The following is a 17686-nucleotide window of genomic DNA, read 5'->3' as shown; positions in this document are numbered from 1 at the left end:
TTGCATCATCATAGCTGACTTCTGTGTCTTCAAATGGCCTGACTTTTGGATGTCAGCTTAAAACTCACACGATTGAGCTGATGTGATAGGGGACCAGACAGTATGATGATGGGCAGGAGTAAGAAAGCTTCCTTAGAGTATGGTATTTTAAAATCGTGTTTCCTCTAGCAATCACTTTGGAATGATAAGTAGTTGATGTCAGTCTGCATTTTGAAGAAGAAAAGGTATCTGCTTACATGCAAAACTTTTTAATTAAAAAGCAGATACAGAGCCAAGGTACTCCTCACATTCACATTATGGCACCTCAAGGGTTTATTGGTGTGCGAGTCGCGCAGTGTACTGACACTGGGGTGACAGAAACCCAGCTACTGGCCCTTTTTGCTTCCCAACTTCAGACATCTGTGGCGATTTCTGTTTCCCATCATATTCCTAGAAATTCTGTGGCATGAGAGGGACAGGATTTCTGCATAAGTGCTTGGACCCATGCTGGCCGCTAAGCATTTCCAGAGGACTCAGTCGTTTAATGGAAACGTTACAACATTTCCAGAACTAGATTTTTGTAAGATGGGGAAAAAGGTTAGTTGGGTTTGTCACATCCTTTGTTTTCTTACAGAATTAGTTTTGATGGATGGAGCGGTGGCAGAGAGTTCTGAAGTTTGCAAGCGCTGTTTATTTGTTGCACTGTATGTTCTTTTACGGTGGTAGTTATTCAACCATACAAATCAAAAAGTCACTTCTAAATCAACTTATTCCCAGAAAGATCAAGAGTTACATCAGAAAAAAAAAAAACAACTGCCCAGTACGAAGGTTTCCAACTATTGCACTCCTGACTGTATTGCTCTTAGCCAGGGGAGAAAGAATGTTTTATTCTTCAGGCACGGTCTGGTTCTGTCTCTGCTGAGGAAGGGCCGCCTTACAGAGGGTCTTGAAAATGTCAACACCTGACCATTGAAACTGGCTCAGCACCCTCAGCATCCTCTGGGAGCAGAGTGGAGTGATAATGAGTGATTTTTATTCATTACCACGCTGGTTAACATTAGGAGCGGCAGTCAGCTTTGTACTTTGTTTTCTTTGGGGTTTTATTGTGATAAAAAAAAGGAGTTTCTTCAGTCTCATTCTATTCAGCAAATCAGGTAAAGGCTGGCTTGCTAATCAGTGGTTTCAGTGGTACTTCGGCTCCGTCTGAAAATTCAGTGTAGGGATTTCCTTAATAAAGTCCATATGCATATTTTTAAGTATATTTTGTTCTATTTTTAGAACGAGTTTGTAGTTAATAGTGGAGAAGAACATGTAGATGGATAAAACAAATACAAATATAATGGTTACAAGAGCTGCTCATAATTAAAATCCAAGGGGAGAGAAGACATGCAATAAATCAGTGTTTATATCAACCAGATGTTGTCTATTTTGGGCTGTGGTGGAACTCCATGTGGCTCTCAGAGCTGAGGCCGGTGGTCCATGGGCAGTAAGATGCATTGCTCTAACAGCATCTGCTTGCTGCTGTGCCTTGTGCCAGAATTCACACACTTCTGTTGTTTGCTGCTCTTCAACCTCGAGGTGGTCTCGTGTTCCCCTTCCACAGTGGGATGGTTTGTGGAGATGGGTAGTTTTAAAAAGCTTTAAAATGGAGGGAGAAAGGATTTGTTTTCTGTAAGAGGGAATCTTCCTGGGCCGTGGGGTGCTGCTGGGGAAGGGTTGCATCCTGCATCAAAGAACTGTGCCTTCCTTGTCAGCGTTTTGCAGAGACAGTTCTGTTTTAAAAGCAAAATGAAAAAAAATCTGATAAATCAAGGCTGATGCTATCTGTGCTCAGGAGCAATTGGATCATAACTCTCTTTATATCTGTCTCTTCCTCTGCCTGAAGTTCCCTACCCTAAAATGAATTTGTTCTGGAGACTACTCACTGGGGTAATCTAAACTGGTCTTTGCTATCAGTGCCATGTGTATAATGACATTTTACTGCTCGTCTTACCCAGCATCTGTCTGAGGAATCCTACTGCTAATTGTTGTATTATCAGCTGCCCACGCAGCCCTGGGGGAAGAAGTGCCACCCGCGCTGCCTGGATGGACTCGTACCGGGTGCGTGGGATCCGCATCCCTCCCATGGGACCTCCCTGTTCTCCAGTCCCCTTTCAAAATGCACCAGGAAATAGAGGGCACGGTGGGTGCTGACCACCCAATGGCTCTGCAGGGGGGATGCTACCCATAGGTGGTAAAATGCAAATTTTACTGCAGCAAGACAATGTTTTCCTTTTGGATTCTGGGTTTTGTGTGCTTTTGGAAAGCATTTGGCAGCCACAGCAAGTATGTTTACAAAAAGAGCAGAACTGGTAAAGTTCAGGTTCGTGTTTGGATTCAGCCCCAGCAAACTGAAGCTGAAGTTGTGCCAGACGTTTGAAGCTGCCAGACGACAGTTCATCTCAAACAGAAAGCTGAAGAGGGGGAAAGAAATTTGTCAAATGTATTCCATGTGGAATTTTAGGCAATTTAATTTGATTCACTACACTCTGAAATGTCTTGGACTTTCCTATTGTTTCTTTGCTTTAACACTAAATTTGATACCTTCTGGGATCGTCACTGCTTTGTGCTGCATTTGTCACGTTCTCTAATTTACTGGCTTTAGTCTCTCTGTGTTTTAATTGATGGTACAGAGCCCTGCCAAAAGCACTCTGTTAAATTTAAGGTTGCCAGTTGAATCCTGAGGTCATTCTTCAGGCAAGGGGACTGCTGCCTTTGTGATGGAGCCTGCCGTAGTGAGAAGGGGCAGAGGGGTTAAGTGTGAAAGAGGAAGGGGAAAATTACCATAAACCTCATCCCCATGTCCCCATCAGAAGCATCAGCAGCCAGGTGCCGTGACCGCAGGGATGCAGTTGTCAGGACACGTCCTGTTCAGGGTGGCTGCAGAGGTTCATTTTCATTCAGTGCTCACCAAGACCAGAGAGCGTGGAGCTGTTTTTTATTGTGGTTTTGCTTTTTCAGTTAAATTTCCTGCTCCACAGGTGAATTTCCCATGAATTCAGAGTATGCTGGAGCCTAGCTTTGGGGCAGGACGCTGTGGCTCTTTGCAGCAATGCAGTCCTGCCACCTCCCAACTTGCCCAATATTTACTGCCCACCCAAGTGCAGCTTTGGCACCGAGGCCACTTTTCTTCTCCCACTCCCTCTGACCAAGTGCCAGAAACAGAATCCAGAGCCTCCATCTGTAAATAAAACTCTCTGAATTCATTCAAATGTCAAAGCAGTTGAGGCCACCAGGTACCAAGCAGTATTTTATTCTACGTAATATTCATTTCTCTTGAAACATGAAGGCTTGAGTAGGCTACAGCCGAAGGTAAGGACTGCGGCTGCTCTCTGCGCAGGCAGACAAGCAGAGGTGCACAGCAGCAGCAGGCTAAATACAGCTACCCTGCCTAGATTCATAGGGATAACAAAACTTTCCATTTCTGATATGCTTGCCTGAAACATCTATTTATTTACTGCGCTGTGACTTGACTCCCTGGGTCAGCACACGTTTGCTCCTGAGCCAGGCTAAGGAAGACGAGAACAGTCAAGCCGAAAGTTGTCAGTGTTTACACGCAAGTCAAGTCCGGGAGGAGTTCGGTGTCTTTACTGGTGTGTCTGATTTTTTTCTCCCCTGACATGTGCAGCCTCTGTTTCTAGGTGTTGAGAGTTTGTTTGTTTGAAGAGTGTGAGGAGAGAGGAGCCTGAGGCTATCTGACACCGCTACAGTTGGAGCATCTCTTTCAACTTCTTTTCCTAGGCTGCGGATGGCCTGTGTTCACTTCTTTTTTTCCCCTTCCTTAAAATCTTCCTGCAGCTCCCCATGTCTTTCAAATACAGTTGTGGCAAGTTAAAAAGAAATCTGTGACAGAAAGGAAAAAAAAAACAACCCTGGGCCACCAGGCTGCTGTGGGGCGGGTGGGAGCTGCCAGGGATGGCTGCGGTTGTGCAGGAGCAGTGTGTGCTTCCCAGCACATGTGGGGATGCTCTGGTACCAGCAGCCCTGCCTCGGACTGCTGGGGAGAAGGTGTTCAGTGCAGCACAGTCGGGGTGCCTCTCAAGTACAGCCCCGGCCCCCCAATAGCTTCTCCCAGGGATGCTCCTGCCAACAGGTAAGTTGGGTGAGCAGCTGGTGTAACCTAGTGCTTGCCCTATGATTATATAGATTCCTCCCTTTGTAATTACCTCATTAAGGTACCATAAAGTCTGTAGGTTTTCCTCAAGAAATGCATAGTGATGCTTGAAGTCTTTTCCCACGTAGGCAGTTGGACGAACATGAGAGCCTTGTGAAAATCATTAGCGCTGAGGGTAAAGCCTCCAAGTGAAGTGCCCTGGGATTTATTTACTGTGTGCTGTAGTAATAATAATTAAAACGCATCCTACTGCAGGTAACTCCCACAACTTGCACTTTGCTCTGAAGCTGAGAAACTCATTGATTAATCCATGGGGTCAATCAGTCCATCTTGTTTGGAGAGTTAATCATAGAAAGCCTTTACACCAGGACCAAGAATGAAACAGGTTTATTTACTGCTGCTTAATCAGAGAACCCAAACTCTCCTGTAGAGTGGTGAGAGGTTTGTTTCTACTTAGCCTTTAATTGCAAAGTGATCTCATTAGTGCTGTAGTGAATCTCAGCACTGTCCTGACGATGCATGGAATTGAAAGAAGAGCCCAGAACAAAAATGGTGGCCTGTAAAAATGCAACAGGCGTGGTGCAGTTGGTGTTTGTGAGGTTACCCAAACCAGGCTTCTTTTTATTCACCTTTTAATCCAAAGCTGCAACATCAGCTACACATCCCGGTGGCGTTCAGTCCTCCTTACTGTTCAGAACAGAGGAGGGTTGTCATAATGAAGCTGCTGTAGAAGGGTTTTTGTCCGAGGATAAAGATGTGTATAGAGAAGAAGAATGGAAGCCAACACCGTGGTTCCTGTGGCATTCACCGGAGAAAGGGGTAATCCTCTGGGCTGTCCCACTGCTGTTTTGCAGGGCACTGCTGACTGTATGAGTGTCCTGCTTACCAGCTTCTGGCATCACCCCCTGGCTCATTTATCAGTTAATCATTTCTGAAATGTCTCAGAGGGATAGTGACAGCATCTCAGCCAGGCAACGAAATCCCCAATAAAGCAATCCTTGTGCTGCAAACCCGGAGTTGAGGTTGCACACCCACGGTAAAACCCTGAGCATAAAAGTGAAGAAAGCAGTGAAAAAACATCTGTAACGTGGAGCACTAATAGCTTGGGTTCACGTCCCTGTGCTGGAGGAGAGGCTGGGCCGTGAGTTCCACATCGTGCAAGTCCAACTCAAGCTCACTGCCCTTCAAAACATGGGTAGTGATCTTGCCACCTGCACGGTGAGAAGCTTCTGGCTTGGATTTAGAAAATTGGGGATGAAAAGACTCTTTCTTTAGCCCTATGCTAAATACTGGGAAGAGAATAGAAGGGAATATTCCCTTTACTAATACTTGTTTCTAATCAGATAAAAATAAGTGACAGTGTAGGAAGAATCGCTCTACTAACTGCCAGAACATGTCGATTTATCAAATTTTTCCACTGTTGCTCTTTTTTGAGCTAGCCTCAGAGCTGACAGTGTATGTTTTACAGTGCAGCGAGGTAGATTGATTGATCCTAAATAGAAAAGCCTTTGGGGTCTCGAGCTGATGTTTTAGCTTCGCAAAAAAAACGAGTAAAACATGTTAATGTAGAGAAAGGAGCCTGGTTTAATTGGACCAACTCCTGGCTTGCTGAAAATTAATGGCTGGCTGGCTGCTGCCAGAGTGATTCATCTTTTCTATCATGTTCCACAGTCCTTCTCTCCAGGGGTCTGTACTCCCCTCCAATTCCAATACCGAAAGTGAAATACACTTTTTTTTTATTATTATTTCTTTCCTTAAAAACATGTATTTTACTTGGATTGGCTTCCAGTAAATGAAAAATAGCACTGGTGGGAATATGAAGGAGGCAGGCAGTGTCTGGGAATTGGGTTTTGTTTACTGTAGGGCTGGTTTGGTTTTGTTTGAATGGGATTTAGATCTTTTTTTAATGTACTCTCAACTCCTCATTGCTACTGGCTGACTGTACAGGTGACAATGAGTTTCTAAAGGATCCCGATTTCAGTGTGTTGAAATGTATTGTTCCTTTTCATCTGGCCATGGAAAGAGAAACCCTGTGTAAGCAAGAGCTATTAAAAGCGAATATAAATTTGGAAGAGGTGTTGAAAGCGTTTAGGTGGCTCTGGAAATGAAACTACATTACCATGTAGTTCTGCCTACAGAAATATTTTATTTTTTTTTAATAGATGACTTGCACATGAAAAAGGCTTGTTGTTCTCAAAAAAACCCCACTAGCAGAGGCAGTACTGGCTTTGCAAAAGCAAAATACCTTGCAAATGCACTTTAGGTGGGTGTTCACTGGTGCCCCAAATCTGCAAAATTTGGTTGTGGAGGGGGTTGAGCTCGGGAACTAAAAGTGGGGGTTTTCAAGATGTACTTTTAAATGTAAAAGTACTTTTGCGTGCCATTGCGAATCTGTCTTGCTTGCTGCCAGAGATAGATTGCCACTCCTTGGCTGATTCAGAGGTGCAGCCAGTTGGCTAGCACATGGAGTCACTTCCAACAGGCATGTGACAGCTTGGGAATGCCGGGAATGCTGTAGTATTGTGCATTTCCTATAGGAGGATTCACTGTAACTGGAGATTACAGGAAGATAAATAAAGAAGGATTTTGTTTAACATAATTACATATGGTAAATTGTTATGGTAATTTGTTATTATTCCAGTAAGGCAAATATTAGCAGTCATAGCTCAGAGATCATAAATAATGCACTGGAAAATTGGATGTAATGTTTCACGATGACCTGAGATATGGAAAATGGGTAAAACTGCAGCAGATTTCTGTACCATTAATTGCAAGAATATAACATTAAGAACATGCTAAATAATGCTAAATATTTCCAGCAGAGGATAGACTGTGGGGCAGTTCATTAATTCTCCTAACTCATTCATTATTTTTGGTGTTTTTACTCTGAGAACACTTAATAAATAATCGATGCTTTGTGAAGCCGAGGGCGTGGGCACACACATTTTTATATACATTCATACACCGACCAACATCCATCCATTTATCTCCAACAGTTTTCTGTATCAAAGCATTTCTTAAACAGCGCACTCTTAGCCTTGATCACTAGGGATATGTTTATTAGGCTCTGAAGGAGCTGTTTGAATTGCTGGCTTTACCTGTTAGTAGTGGAGCTTGGATCTCCTGCAGTACCATAAATACTAAATAAAGACGCTGAGAGTTAATTAGTGTAATATTTTTATGGGGACATGGTTGAAAATGTAACCTATAAAGTCAGTAATGGGAGGATGAAAACTATACATTGTTTTGCAGCCATCATTTTTCCCTGTTCATGCATCATAGAGAAGGGCTCTGAGTGTTAACTCCAAGATGCAAATCTGGTTGTGTTATTGAAGGATCATATGGGGTTCACAGAATTGTAGAGGTCAGAAAGGACCTCCAGAGATCATCAAGTCTGACCCCCCTGCCAAAACAGGTTCCCTAGGACAGGTCGCACAGGTTGTTTTCCAGACAAGTCTTGAATATCTCCAGAGAAGGAGACTCCACACCCCCCTGGGCAGCCTGTCCCAGGGCTCTGTCACCCTCGCTTGTGAAGAAGTTCTTCCGCATATTGGTGCGGAACTTCCTGTGCTCCAACTTGAGGCCATCGCCCTTTGTCCTGTTTCCACAGACTATTGAGAAGAGGCTGGCCATTTCCCCCTGTGTCCCACACTTCAGATATTTATAAACATTTATTAGATTCCCTCTCAAACTTCTTTTCTCAAGGCTGAGCAGCCCCAGTTCATTCAGCCTTTCCCCGTAGGGGAGATGCTCCAGGCCCTGGAGCTGTGAGCAGGAATGGGGCAGAAATAGGACTCTGCATTTAGGTGTAGCATTGTGTCTAAGTGGAATGGCTTAGGTCACTTTTCATGTCCACAAAACACTGAAGCAGCAATGTCTCCGGGTTCTTCCAGAGTGGTTGAGAAGCCTGTCATACCAGGGTACCATCAGACTTCTAGTACATGAGAAGCAAAATCCTCTTGCGTTGATTAGCCTGTTGTAGACAAGCTGTTTTACTCCCAGAACTTCCTTGCCTTTGTTCATAGGACTTCATTTTACAAAACGATTGCAATAATAAGTTGTGACATTCCTTAATCTTTTTAAGCCAGTGAATACACCAGTCATGTGCAGGACTGATAGTCTGCCCCTCTTGGCTTTCTGAAGTGCCCTTAAAAGCCTGTTTACCCCTTTAATGTTGTTATCTCATATTCGTTAACCAGTGCATGGGCGATGGAAGCAGCAATCCGGAAGTGGGGGAGCCTGAATGTCAGGATGTGGATCCCAGTGTTGCTGGGGATTTCCAGCAAGGCCATGGGGAATTCACTCGCCAGCAGTTTGTCCCTGCCGCTGTCAAGAAGTTTTCTCACAGAATTGCAGAGGGGTTGCGTGAACACAAAGAAAGATGCCTCAAAAACATGGCCATGTACAAGTTGATACCATGTACTTACTTTCTCAGATAAATGAAGCTCTCCAGTGAGGCTCAGCACGCTCTGTTTCACATTAGCACTTAATGGAGAAATCGGTTTGTGAGAACGTAACGTGCTCGCGGGGTGCCCGGCAATGTGTTCATTTTTTTTTTGGCTAAGTGAATGGTTTCACGCCTGTTCTTACACAACAGGTTCCTATCCGCTCAAAAGCTGTGGGGTTTGGTTTCTTTCCTCTTCCTAATGTGGTGACATGCCGGGAAAGGCTGGCCAGGACTGCAGCAGCGGAAGGAGATGGATGAGTGCAGCCGTATGGCAGCGTTGGGCCAGGAGTGTCAGGGCAAGAATAGAAGTGGTTTGTTAAATATGAAACAACAGGGACATTTCTGCACACACGCAGGACCCTGCGTGTTACCTGATTGTCTGAAATTTCCGAAGGTTACAGGTTTAAGCCATCCTCATCTCAATGGTGTGCACAGAAGTGGGACAAGGGGTGGGTTTGGTGGCTGAGGTTTATCGCTGTCACACGGGGTGTAAAGGGAGATCTTCAAGAGAGATGACTTGAAAAGCAGACAGGATCCTGCTGTAAATAGCGGTGTGTGTCTGATGCTTTGAAGTTCATCAGGAAAGAAACATCTGTGCGGCAATAATCCTCAAAACCACAGTGAAAAACAGAGTCCTGAAGGGACCCGTACCCTGAACTGTGGGAGGATGTCCTGCCGGGGGGTACGTCTTAATAAATAAGTATTATCCCTCCTCCTCTTCTAGCCCTCTGCAGCTTGCCAGAGGGGGCACTTTTTAATGGACTAGGAGAAGTTAAAGGAGAATCCAGAAGGATAAGGCTTAAAGTGAATTCTTTGGTTTATACCATTTATAGTCCTATTAAATTCAATGTATGTCTCCGACATTTGGGGGGCAAGGAAGTTCAGTGTGTTCGTACATCTTTCAAGATCCTCGCTTGATCATTTGACTCTGTCCAGCTAGCTTAACAAGCTAAATAATAAAAGGGAACAATGCAAAACTTGTTGAATTTTTTTTTTTTTGATGCTCTGTGTCTTTTTTATTTTTTGAAGAAAAATACTTTTTTTTTCCCCTTGGATGCCCAGCAGTTTGCTGCAGACTCCTGCAGCTTTTCTGCCCATCACTCAATACCTGTTTCAGCATATCAAATTGTCGTGCTTCCTCCTTTCATAGAGAAGCAATTAAAAATGATGAGGGTAAAGGGTTAAACCTAAAAGCCTGCTAATGAGGGTGTCTTCTCGGTTTTCTTTTCATCAGGCATTTGATGCTGTTTCCAGCATAAGCTTTCGATAAGCATCACTGAACATTTTTCCAGAGTATATTAAAAAAAAGTTTTGTTTTTTAACCACCCTGTAAAAATGATAGATGTGTGGCTCTGCTGTTTATCTGAAATCCTAATTACTGATGCTTCGGCTTTTGAATGTTAAATTCATGCAGTGTTCTTTAGACTTCAAACTGGTCAAAGAAAGATGGATTTGTGTCCACCAAGAGATCTAAGTCTGGTAAACAGAGCCAATGTTTGGTTATTTATTAAATTATTTTGAAGTCAAGAGTTGCATCAACTGCAAATTACAGAGATTTGGGGCTTTATGGAGGAGAAAAAGAGGAAAAAACCCAAAAGTTCTCTGCCGTTAGATGAAATTTTAATTTCTGTTTCCATGAGAGTGGAGATAAGAAGTGGAATTTGAGAACACGGACAAGAACTCCTTTCCTTGAGCAGTTATTAATTATAGAACAATAGATTGATTTTTTTTTCCCAAAAAAACCTATACACAGATATTTGGAAAGAATATTTTAGAAAGATAGATATGCTGTATATATAAGATGTGTGTGTATGTGTGTGTGTGTGTGTGTGTGTGTATAAAACAGTGCATCTGTAAGGTAATGCCCCAAGGATTTGTTTTTCCTGGGCAGTGGTGAAGATGAGCACAGGTCCCCAAGGAGAGCCCTTGCAGTGTGGGATGGAGGTGTAAGCAGTTCATCCGTGTTGCCCAGCAGATGGGATTTCTCTGCTCTATATGGACAGTGCCAAGAGCAACAGCTCTGCCAGGCAGCAGCTGAGCAAGCGATCCCCGATACTCCCCCTTACTGATGAGTTTCTGAATCCTCCTCTCTGTACAGTTGAAATCCTCTGCAAAGCCGCTCGGGTGAGCGGTAGCAGCCAAGTTGAGGGCAGGCCCTTCTAGGGACCAAATGCTATGGAATCCATAGGTCCTTGAAGCATTTTTGTGCTTGCAGCTCCTGAGGACTCTACAGAGAGGAGCTGGCCGTGGTAATTCCTTGCCGAGGATCCATCTACCTGTGCTACCTGAGGAAAGCAATGTGGAGCAGAGACGATGCTTGTTTAAAAAATTAGACTTAATTTCTCTCAGGATTTCCTCTGTCTCTAGTCAAGTTTGTTTTAAACTAATGGAAGTAATTAGCAAGTCACAGAGGGACTTTGTCTAAGAGGTAGCCATTTTTAGATAATGGAGCATAAAAGTCGACACGGTGACATATGACACCAGAGCAGCATATTGGAGCCACGCGCTGTGTCTTAAGCAGATGTTTAAGTACTTTGAATACTGAAATCACTACGCACATGCACAGGAAGGGATTTGCGTTGTTTTTTTTTCTCTCAGTCTACTAGTACACTGTAGGGTTTTCTTTTAATCTCAATAAAATCAAAGTAGGCTCTGAATTGTTTTTAATGTGCAGTCATTATCGCGCCTTTCTCTCTTCTTCAAATGTCTCTTTGTATATGATGTGTGGGTACTTCAGGAGGTATAGAGGGAACTCGCTTTTTGCGTGGCTGTTACACAGAGGAGGAGTGCAATAATACCCCAACTGAGGTACCTCTTTCTAACAATGCTGATGGCATGGAGCTGAAAATACATAACATTTTAGTGGCAAAGCACTCGATATGTTCACATGTATTTGTTATGGCTGTGAGTATGGGGGAGATCTGCAGAAATCCCTGAGAGACGAAGGCGATCTCACAGCGTCGTGGTCCCCAGGGGTGCAGGGCATCTCCCCTGGCAGCACCAGCTGTATCCCGTGGCTCTGGGGTTGTCTCAGTTTCTCTGGGTGTGCAGCATTGGTTCTTGCAGGTTCCACCGACCCATCTGTGTGTTTAACCTTGTTCAGCGCTTTCATCAAGTTTTACTTTTCAGAGTAGTGGAAAAAATGTTTCTTTGCAGTTCAAGCAAGCAGGTCCTTACATGGGTGTGAGGACTGACATGGGATTGTCCATGAGGTTAGATGCACGGTAGCACTGCCAAGGGTTGGAGTTAGTGTTGACCAGACATTGTCCCCAGCAGGACATTTAGAAGTGAAACTTTATTTTAAGGGATAAGAAATTTTGCCCTTTGGGAGATGAGACAGGCTTGGAGGTTATTTTCCACAGCCTGAGCTACAGTGAAAGGTTAAACAAAACTGAGGGACTTTTGTTTTGCCTAGCTTCCAGATTAAATGAGATTTTAATGTTGTATCTATGACAATGAAATTGCTTTAAAGTATTACCCACTTCAGAAAACTTTATCCATCTTCTTTTTTATAAATGTGTGACGTTTGCTGTTTATGCCCAGTAATTACCACAGCATTTGGAAACGGATCCTGCCAGACACACATACAAATGTACCAATGTGCTCTATGCAACTACATAATATGCAGAGCTGTTGTGAGACATGCAGTTATGACATGGCCACAGCACTCAGAACCCGCAGCCCAGAAGCCCATCCTGGCTGGAAAGCTGTATATCTATTCTCACTTGAGATGTTTCTATGGGTACAGTATGTTTTCTTTCTCCACACGTGTCCCACACCGTGTGGGACTCAGATGGAGAAAGCAGTTTGTTTCCTATGTGATTAGCTGCAGGTTCAATTTCTATCATATTTATCAATTCCGTCATGTAATAATTCAGGCTTTTTCCAGCCTAATGTATGTGGTGTGTTTCATAATGCCAATAAAAGTTTCCAGACTAGACTGTAAAAGAATTTGACCACAAAAAAAAAAAAGCAAAAAATAAAAATATCAGCAAATGGGGAGCTTTGATCTGACAGTGAAGTATTTTAAATGACAAGTTGTGGTTTGTGAAGGGAAGTTTCACAGTAGTTCTTCGCTGTAGTTGTAAGGTGTGGAGGGGTTGACCAACATGGGATTGCAGCTCTGGTTGAGCAGGTCCAGTTCCAGCAGCAGATACAACCCACGGAGCAGTTTTAATGTTTTCTTCTTGAAGTTTTTTTGGTTTTGTATTTCCGATAATGGAATTGTTATGGGCTTTTGAATTTCAGTTAAGAATGTGAAAATAGGCTATCTGGTAAGTAGGTTATTGAAGGGTTAGGGAAATGGAGAACATTTCGAGCAAAAAAATATCCACAGTGTGGGTAATAGACTCCAGTCGAATTTAAAAGATAATGGCAACAAGGGAGAAATCCACTTGTAGAAATGGGGAACAGCTGTGTTTGAGATCTAATGAAACTGTATCAAATACTTTAAAAATGGCTTACAACTTCTTCCCTGGGGAACAGAGATAAAGCACAAGAGCACTCCTGAAAGGTCGAAGAAACAGTTAAATCATTTCCTTGATGGTTATTAGAGATATAGAAGACATCAGTGAAAATTAAATGTCTGAAACTTGTATTTGATTGCTTTCCTTATCACGCCAGTCTCACACGTTTCTTCCATCTCTTGCTCTCTGTTCTAGTAAAATTTAATAACTGTGCTGGTAACAAGGGAGTTCGGTATGAAACCAACAGCCTGGACTTCAAGGTGAGAGCGGATGGGACCATGTATGCTGCCCACCAGGTGCAAATGTCCTCGAAGCAGCTGATCCTGATGGTGACTGCGTGGGATCCCCAGACCCTGGACAGATGGGAGGCCATCGTCAGGTTTCTGGTGGCAGAGAAGTCACAGCACAACGGACACAAGGTAAGAAGCTTTCAGAGCTCTTTGTCTTACTTCATTCTCCCTTTGCCTATGTTCTCCAAACCTTTAAAAGTTACACGCAGTGGTGGATTGTTTGTGTTTCCCACTCTGTGCTTCCTGAGGAAGTGTCCAGGTAGAAGATACCACAAGCAGCGTCATGTTTCTTGCAAATGATCTTTGAACCTCATGACAGAAACGATTTAAGGTCACCAGCAAGGGAAATGTCCTTTGAGTTCATAGTTCTGTATTTTAAGTGACCTCTTGACTCTGTTTTGCACTGCTGGTACTGTCTCTCAACTTGAAATCAAATCTGCAAATGAAGGTGCCTCCCTCTCTCCAGAGCCAAAGTCAATGATGTTGTAGAGAAATACAGGGTTAAATTCAGATCTCTTTTGACAGCGCAGACCTGGAGTTGTGCGTGGACTGTGGCTGCTGAGACATCTCCCTGTTTTTCACAGTGACACCTCTCTCCGTGAGCCGTCTGCATGGCTCTGTGGGGACATGGGAGCTTCCAGCAGGGAAAGCTGGGCTTGTCCCCCTCTAACATGGCAGGGACAGGGAGCGTTGCTGCTGCCCGTAAGGTGCATTCACTCAGATGTGACTCAGGATGGGGCAGCAAAGCACAACATGGCACCACGGTGGCAGACGTCCACTCTGCTCAATGCCATCTTCCCTGCAGCCAAAGAGTAAAATCCCAGCGCCACTCATATTTCAGATGGGAGGTTACAGGAGCTTGCTTGGCTTCTTAGCTTCATACGCATAGCAGGGAAGATGTCCTGCCCAGCAGCAGGAGAGCAGTCTTGCTTTAGCTAATACAGCGGTGGGCTGCACGGTGCCACTGTAATTGGGGACAGCTCCCTGAAAACACATTTCTTCTGGTCTGCTCCCTGATTAGCTGTCTCTGTCCTCCCTCTTCCACATCATCTTTGGCAGCAGCAGTCCTCCACCTTTTCATTTTCTCCTCCTTCCTTCTCAGTGTTACTTTGGGCCACAGGCCCTATACCACACTGAGTATAAACACAGTTATGTTGTCTAGGGTCTACTCAAAAAAACCCAATCCTGTGCTGGTTGGGAGGTTACATGTAAGCAGGATTTGGCGGGAAATTGGCTTAAGAGCCTGATTTGTTGCCGAAATAGCAAGGCTGGCCTCTCTGTCCTCTTTTCTGCGGTGCTTGGGCAGAGAGGGTGGGCAGGGAAGGAGGGAGAGACTTTGCTGTGCCGTATTGTCAGAATGCTGCCGTGCAGGTCTGTGCCGTTCGGGAGAATTTTTGCCACGTGTGAGACAAGAAGGAAAAGATGTGGAGAGACTTAAATCTAGCAGTTACCCAGCAGGCTGACCCCTGAGGTTTTGCATGGCTTAGAGCCGTATAAATACACTTCTGCTGCTCTTCAGTGCGGCTCTGGCTTCTGCAAGATATAATTAAGCCCTGTATGTTATGTCAACTGTATTTGCCATTTTCTAACCAAAGAAATACTGCTTCCTTCTAAAAGTAATTAAATATTGAAGGAAGAAAGTAAGGTGTCTTATATACTGCTTTAAATTTCTTCTTAGTGTAGCAGAAAGTGAGCCGAATAAGCACACATTTCTGTTTTAGTAAAATATTTGGTTGGAAATTCATCTAATGTTAATGTAAGCTGAACTCTGGTTCAAAACAGAGAGAGCTAAGCTTTTTAAAATTCATATCCCTCCTTTCTAAAAGCCTTATTAGTGTGTAGTTTGAGGCTGAAAAAATATGGAAAACAAGACTAATGACAAGGTCGTAAGCCATTTTATTGTGGGTCCCTATAGCAGGCATCCAACTTGTGTTTTATTTAAATGCTTGTGCTTTTTGCAAGCAAAATACTCCTTTGTTTACTGAAGAAATAAATATGATTATAAGATTATTTAAAAAAATAATAGTGTTTATGCTAGAAGAAAAAACCAAAACCGAGCAATATCCAGTTCAGTGTGTTTCAGGCCATGACCCCGATACACTACATTTCATGGCTTTTTCTAGAAACAGATTTCACATTTGGTTTCCTTTAGTGTAATATGACTCAAGCAGAACTACATAATTTTTGTAGACATTTCGGAGTGTTGTGTTATATTAAGGATGTGGCGAGGGGAAAATACGGGAGAGAAAGGAGGAGGTGATGTGAGAGAGGGAGAGAAACTAAGTCTCTGTTCTGGTGCATGCATCCATCTCTGTCTTACTTTGTAAATCTGTGACTGATTTTGTGAAGACGTCGAGCAGTTCCCAGACATTAAAAATAATTGGCATGAAATTTACCTTACCGCACCCACCAATCTCTGTTTGCCTGCACCTACAGCATGAACAAGTCCATCTGCCTCGCTTGCCTGGCCTCTGTGTTTCTGTAGGCTTCTCCCCACTGTGTGACAGGAAACTCACTGCCGCTCTGGGTCACCTCAGAAAGGATAAATCAGAACTTAGTTCATAATTATCCATAGATGAGAACTTTGTGAAAACATGATGAGCTCCTCTGGAGTGGCCACTGTTGGACCCTTGGTTTATCATGGAGGGTAATGCAGAATAAATGTCACAGAAGTTGACATTGTTTCTATAATGGTGCTGAGGTTATAGGTGACCAGAAGTGAGGCTGCAGATTTCCAGTGCACTCTGGGAGGGCAAGCCCAGTCTCCTGAGGTCTGCCTGCAAAATGGAGGCAGTGGTCTACTTCCCAGGGTGAACCCTAGATGTGTGATCCTTTGGATTTCTCATCCAATATTATCACAATATATAAGGCTGGGAGAGTTTTGGTGTGGCCAGCATGCTTTCACAGTGGCAGGTTAGTTCAGGATGGCTCCTGTCGGGATAGTCGTCCCCTTGTGTGCTTTCATCACGACATCAGAGAATTTGGTGTCTGTACCCACACCTGAGCTCCCACAGCTACACCGTTCCTCTCAGAGCAAGCTGATATTTAATGGTGAATGACCCAATACAATGACAGTTCCCTCTTAGAGTTGGCCTTATGAATGTGCTAATTGCTTTAGGTGACTGAATAACCTGGAAGAGTCTGCAAAATTCACTGTAATGACAGAATTCTAACTACTACATTAGAGCTTAATGCTGGTAGGATGAAGTGAAAGCAAAAAAGGTAAATATTTTTAAATGCATTTTATGTTACCCGAAGCATACATTTTCCCCTCCTCCCCAGCAAACACTCAAATGTAAACTTTTTTCCTGGTTAATACAAGTGATGTTAGCAACTCTAGGAACTTTTTTTGTTCAGTCTTGCAGGAAACCTGATAGCAATTCAATTAGGAAATGCAAATGAGGTCACATATTTCCCACAGGAGTGCCGAATTACCCCAGAGGAAACGGAGTGATACTCTAGCATAACAATAAATACTTAGATAAAGTTTCTTGTACTGTTCTTGTCAGGCTTAGGGTTGATGCAATTGAAAGTATCAATCGGACCTGGGGGTATAATTTGGGAAGAAGAAGAGAAAGAAAGAAAATAAAAAGATTTTTATTAAATAATACAGAGTCCTTGTAGCTTGTGTCAGCATTTATGAAAGATAAATTTGAGAGGGATAATGCTCCAGAAGAAAACAAACTAAAGCTAGGCTTTACTTATCTGGAATTAGCAGTGCAGTGTCTTCTTTTCTCAGAGTGCACGCTATTATTTCTTACAATTGGATATTGATAGAGCCAGAAGCGTAAAAATGAAGATTATGTTTGTGAACAGTGATGTGTCCTCTGTTTCTTAGCTGCAGAAACTCAAGTCTTCCTAAGTATGGGGATAGATACACAGCTGTTTGTCTCTGTACAGTCCCAGGTCCTCCTCGTCCCTCCACGCTAATGAACGTCCAGCACTCCCTGTGTGGCTTGTCCCATCTGATGTTCTGGCCCACTCTTTCATATCAATTTTTATTTTTTGGTGTTCTTTATTTTTCAGCACTTGTATGTGTGTAAAGTGTTATGAGGAGTGGCTGAGGGAGCTGGCGCTCTTCAGCCTGGAGAAGAGGCAGCTGAGGGGAGACCTGATGGGTCTCCACAGCTACCTGAAAGGAGGTGGTAGTGAAGCAGGTATTGGCCTCTTCTCCCTAATAACTAGTGACAGGACAAGAGGGAACAGGTTCAAGTTGTGCCGGGGAGGTTCGGATTGGATGTTAGGAAAAATTTCTTCACTGGAAGAATGGTGAAGTGTTGGAACAGGCTGCCCAGGGAGGTGGTGGAATCACCTTCCCTGGGGTTGTTCAAAGAACTAGTATATGGAGTCC

The 17686-nt window shown here is 43.6% G+C and overlaps 1 protein-coding gene across 1 annotated transcript in view; it reads left to right on the top strand.

The window, feature by feature from the left end:
* The window catches only part of CDH4 (cadherin 4), a gene marked incomplete at its 5' end in the record, with an annotated part of 444834 nt that overhangs the window by 256293 nt on the left and 170855 nt on the right, over positions 1 to 17686 (top strand). Inside the window, one exon of the mRNA XM_084271711.1 lies at positions 13241 to 13464. Coding sequence (XP_084127837.1) covers positions 13241 to 13464 — 224 coding nt within the window. The remainder of the gene's footprint in view (positions 1 to 13240; positions 13465 to 17686) is intronic.

This window comes from Gallinula chloropus (assembly GCF_964237585.1).
Source record: "Gallinula chloropus genome assembly, chromosome: 16".
In the NCBI taxonomy this organism is placed as follows: domain Eukaryota; kingdom Metazoa; phylum Chordata; class Aves; order Gruiformes; family Rallidae; genus Gallinula; species Gallinula chloropus.
Note: the sequence above shows the minus strand (reverse complement) of the source record. Positions and strands in the feature narration are given on the sequence as shown.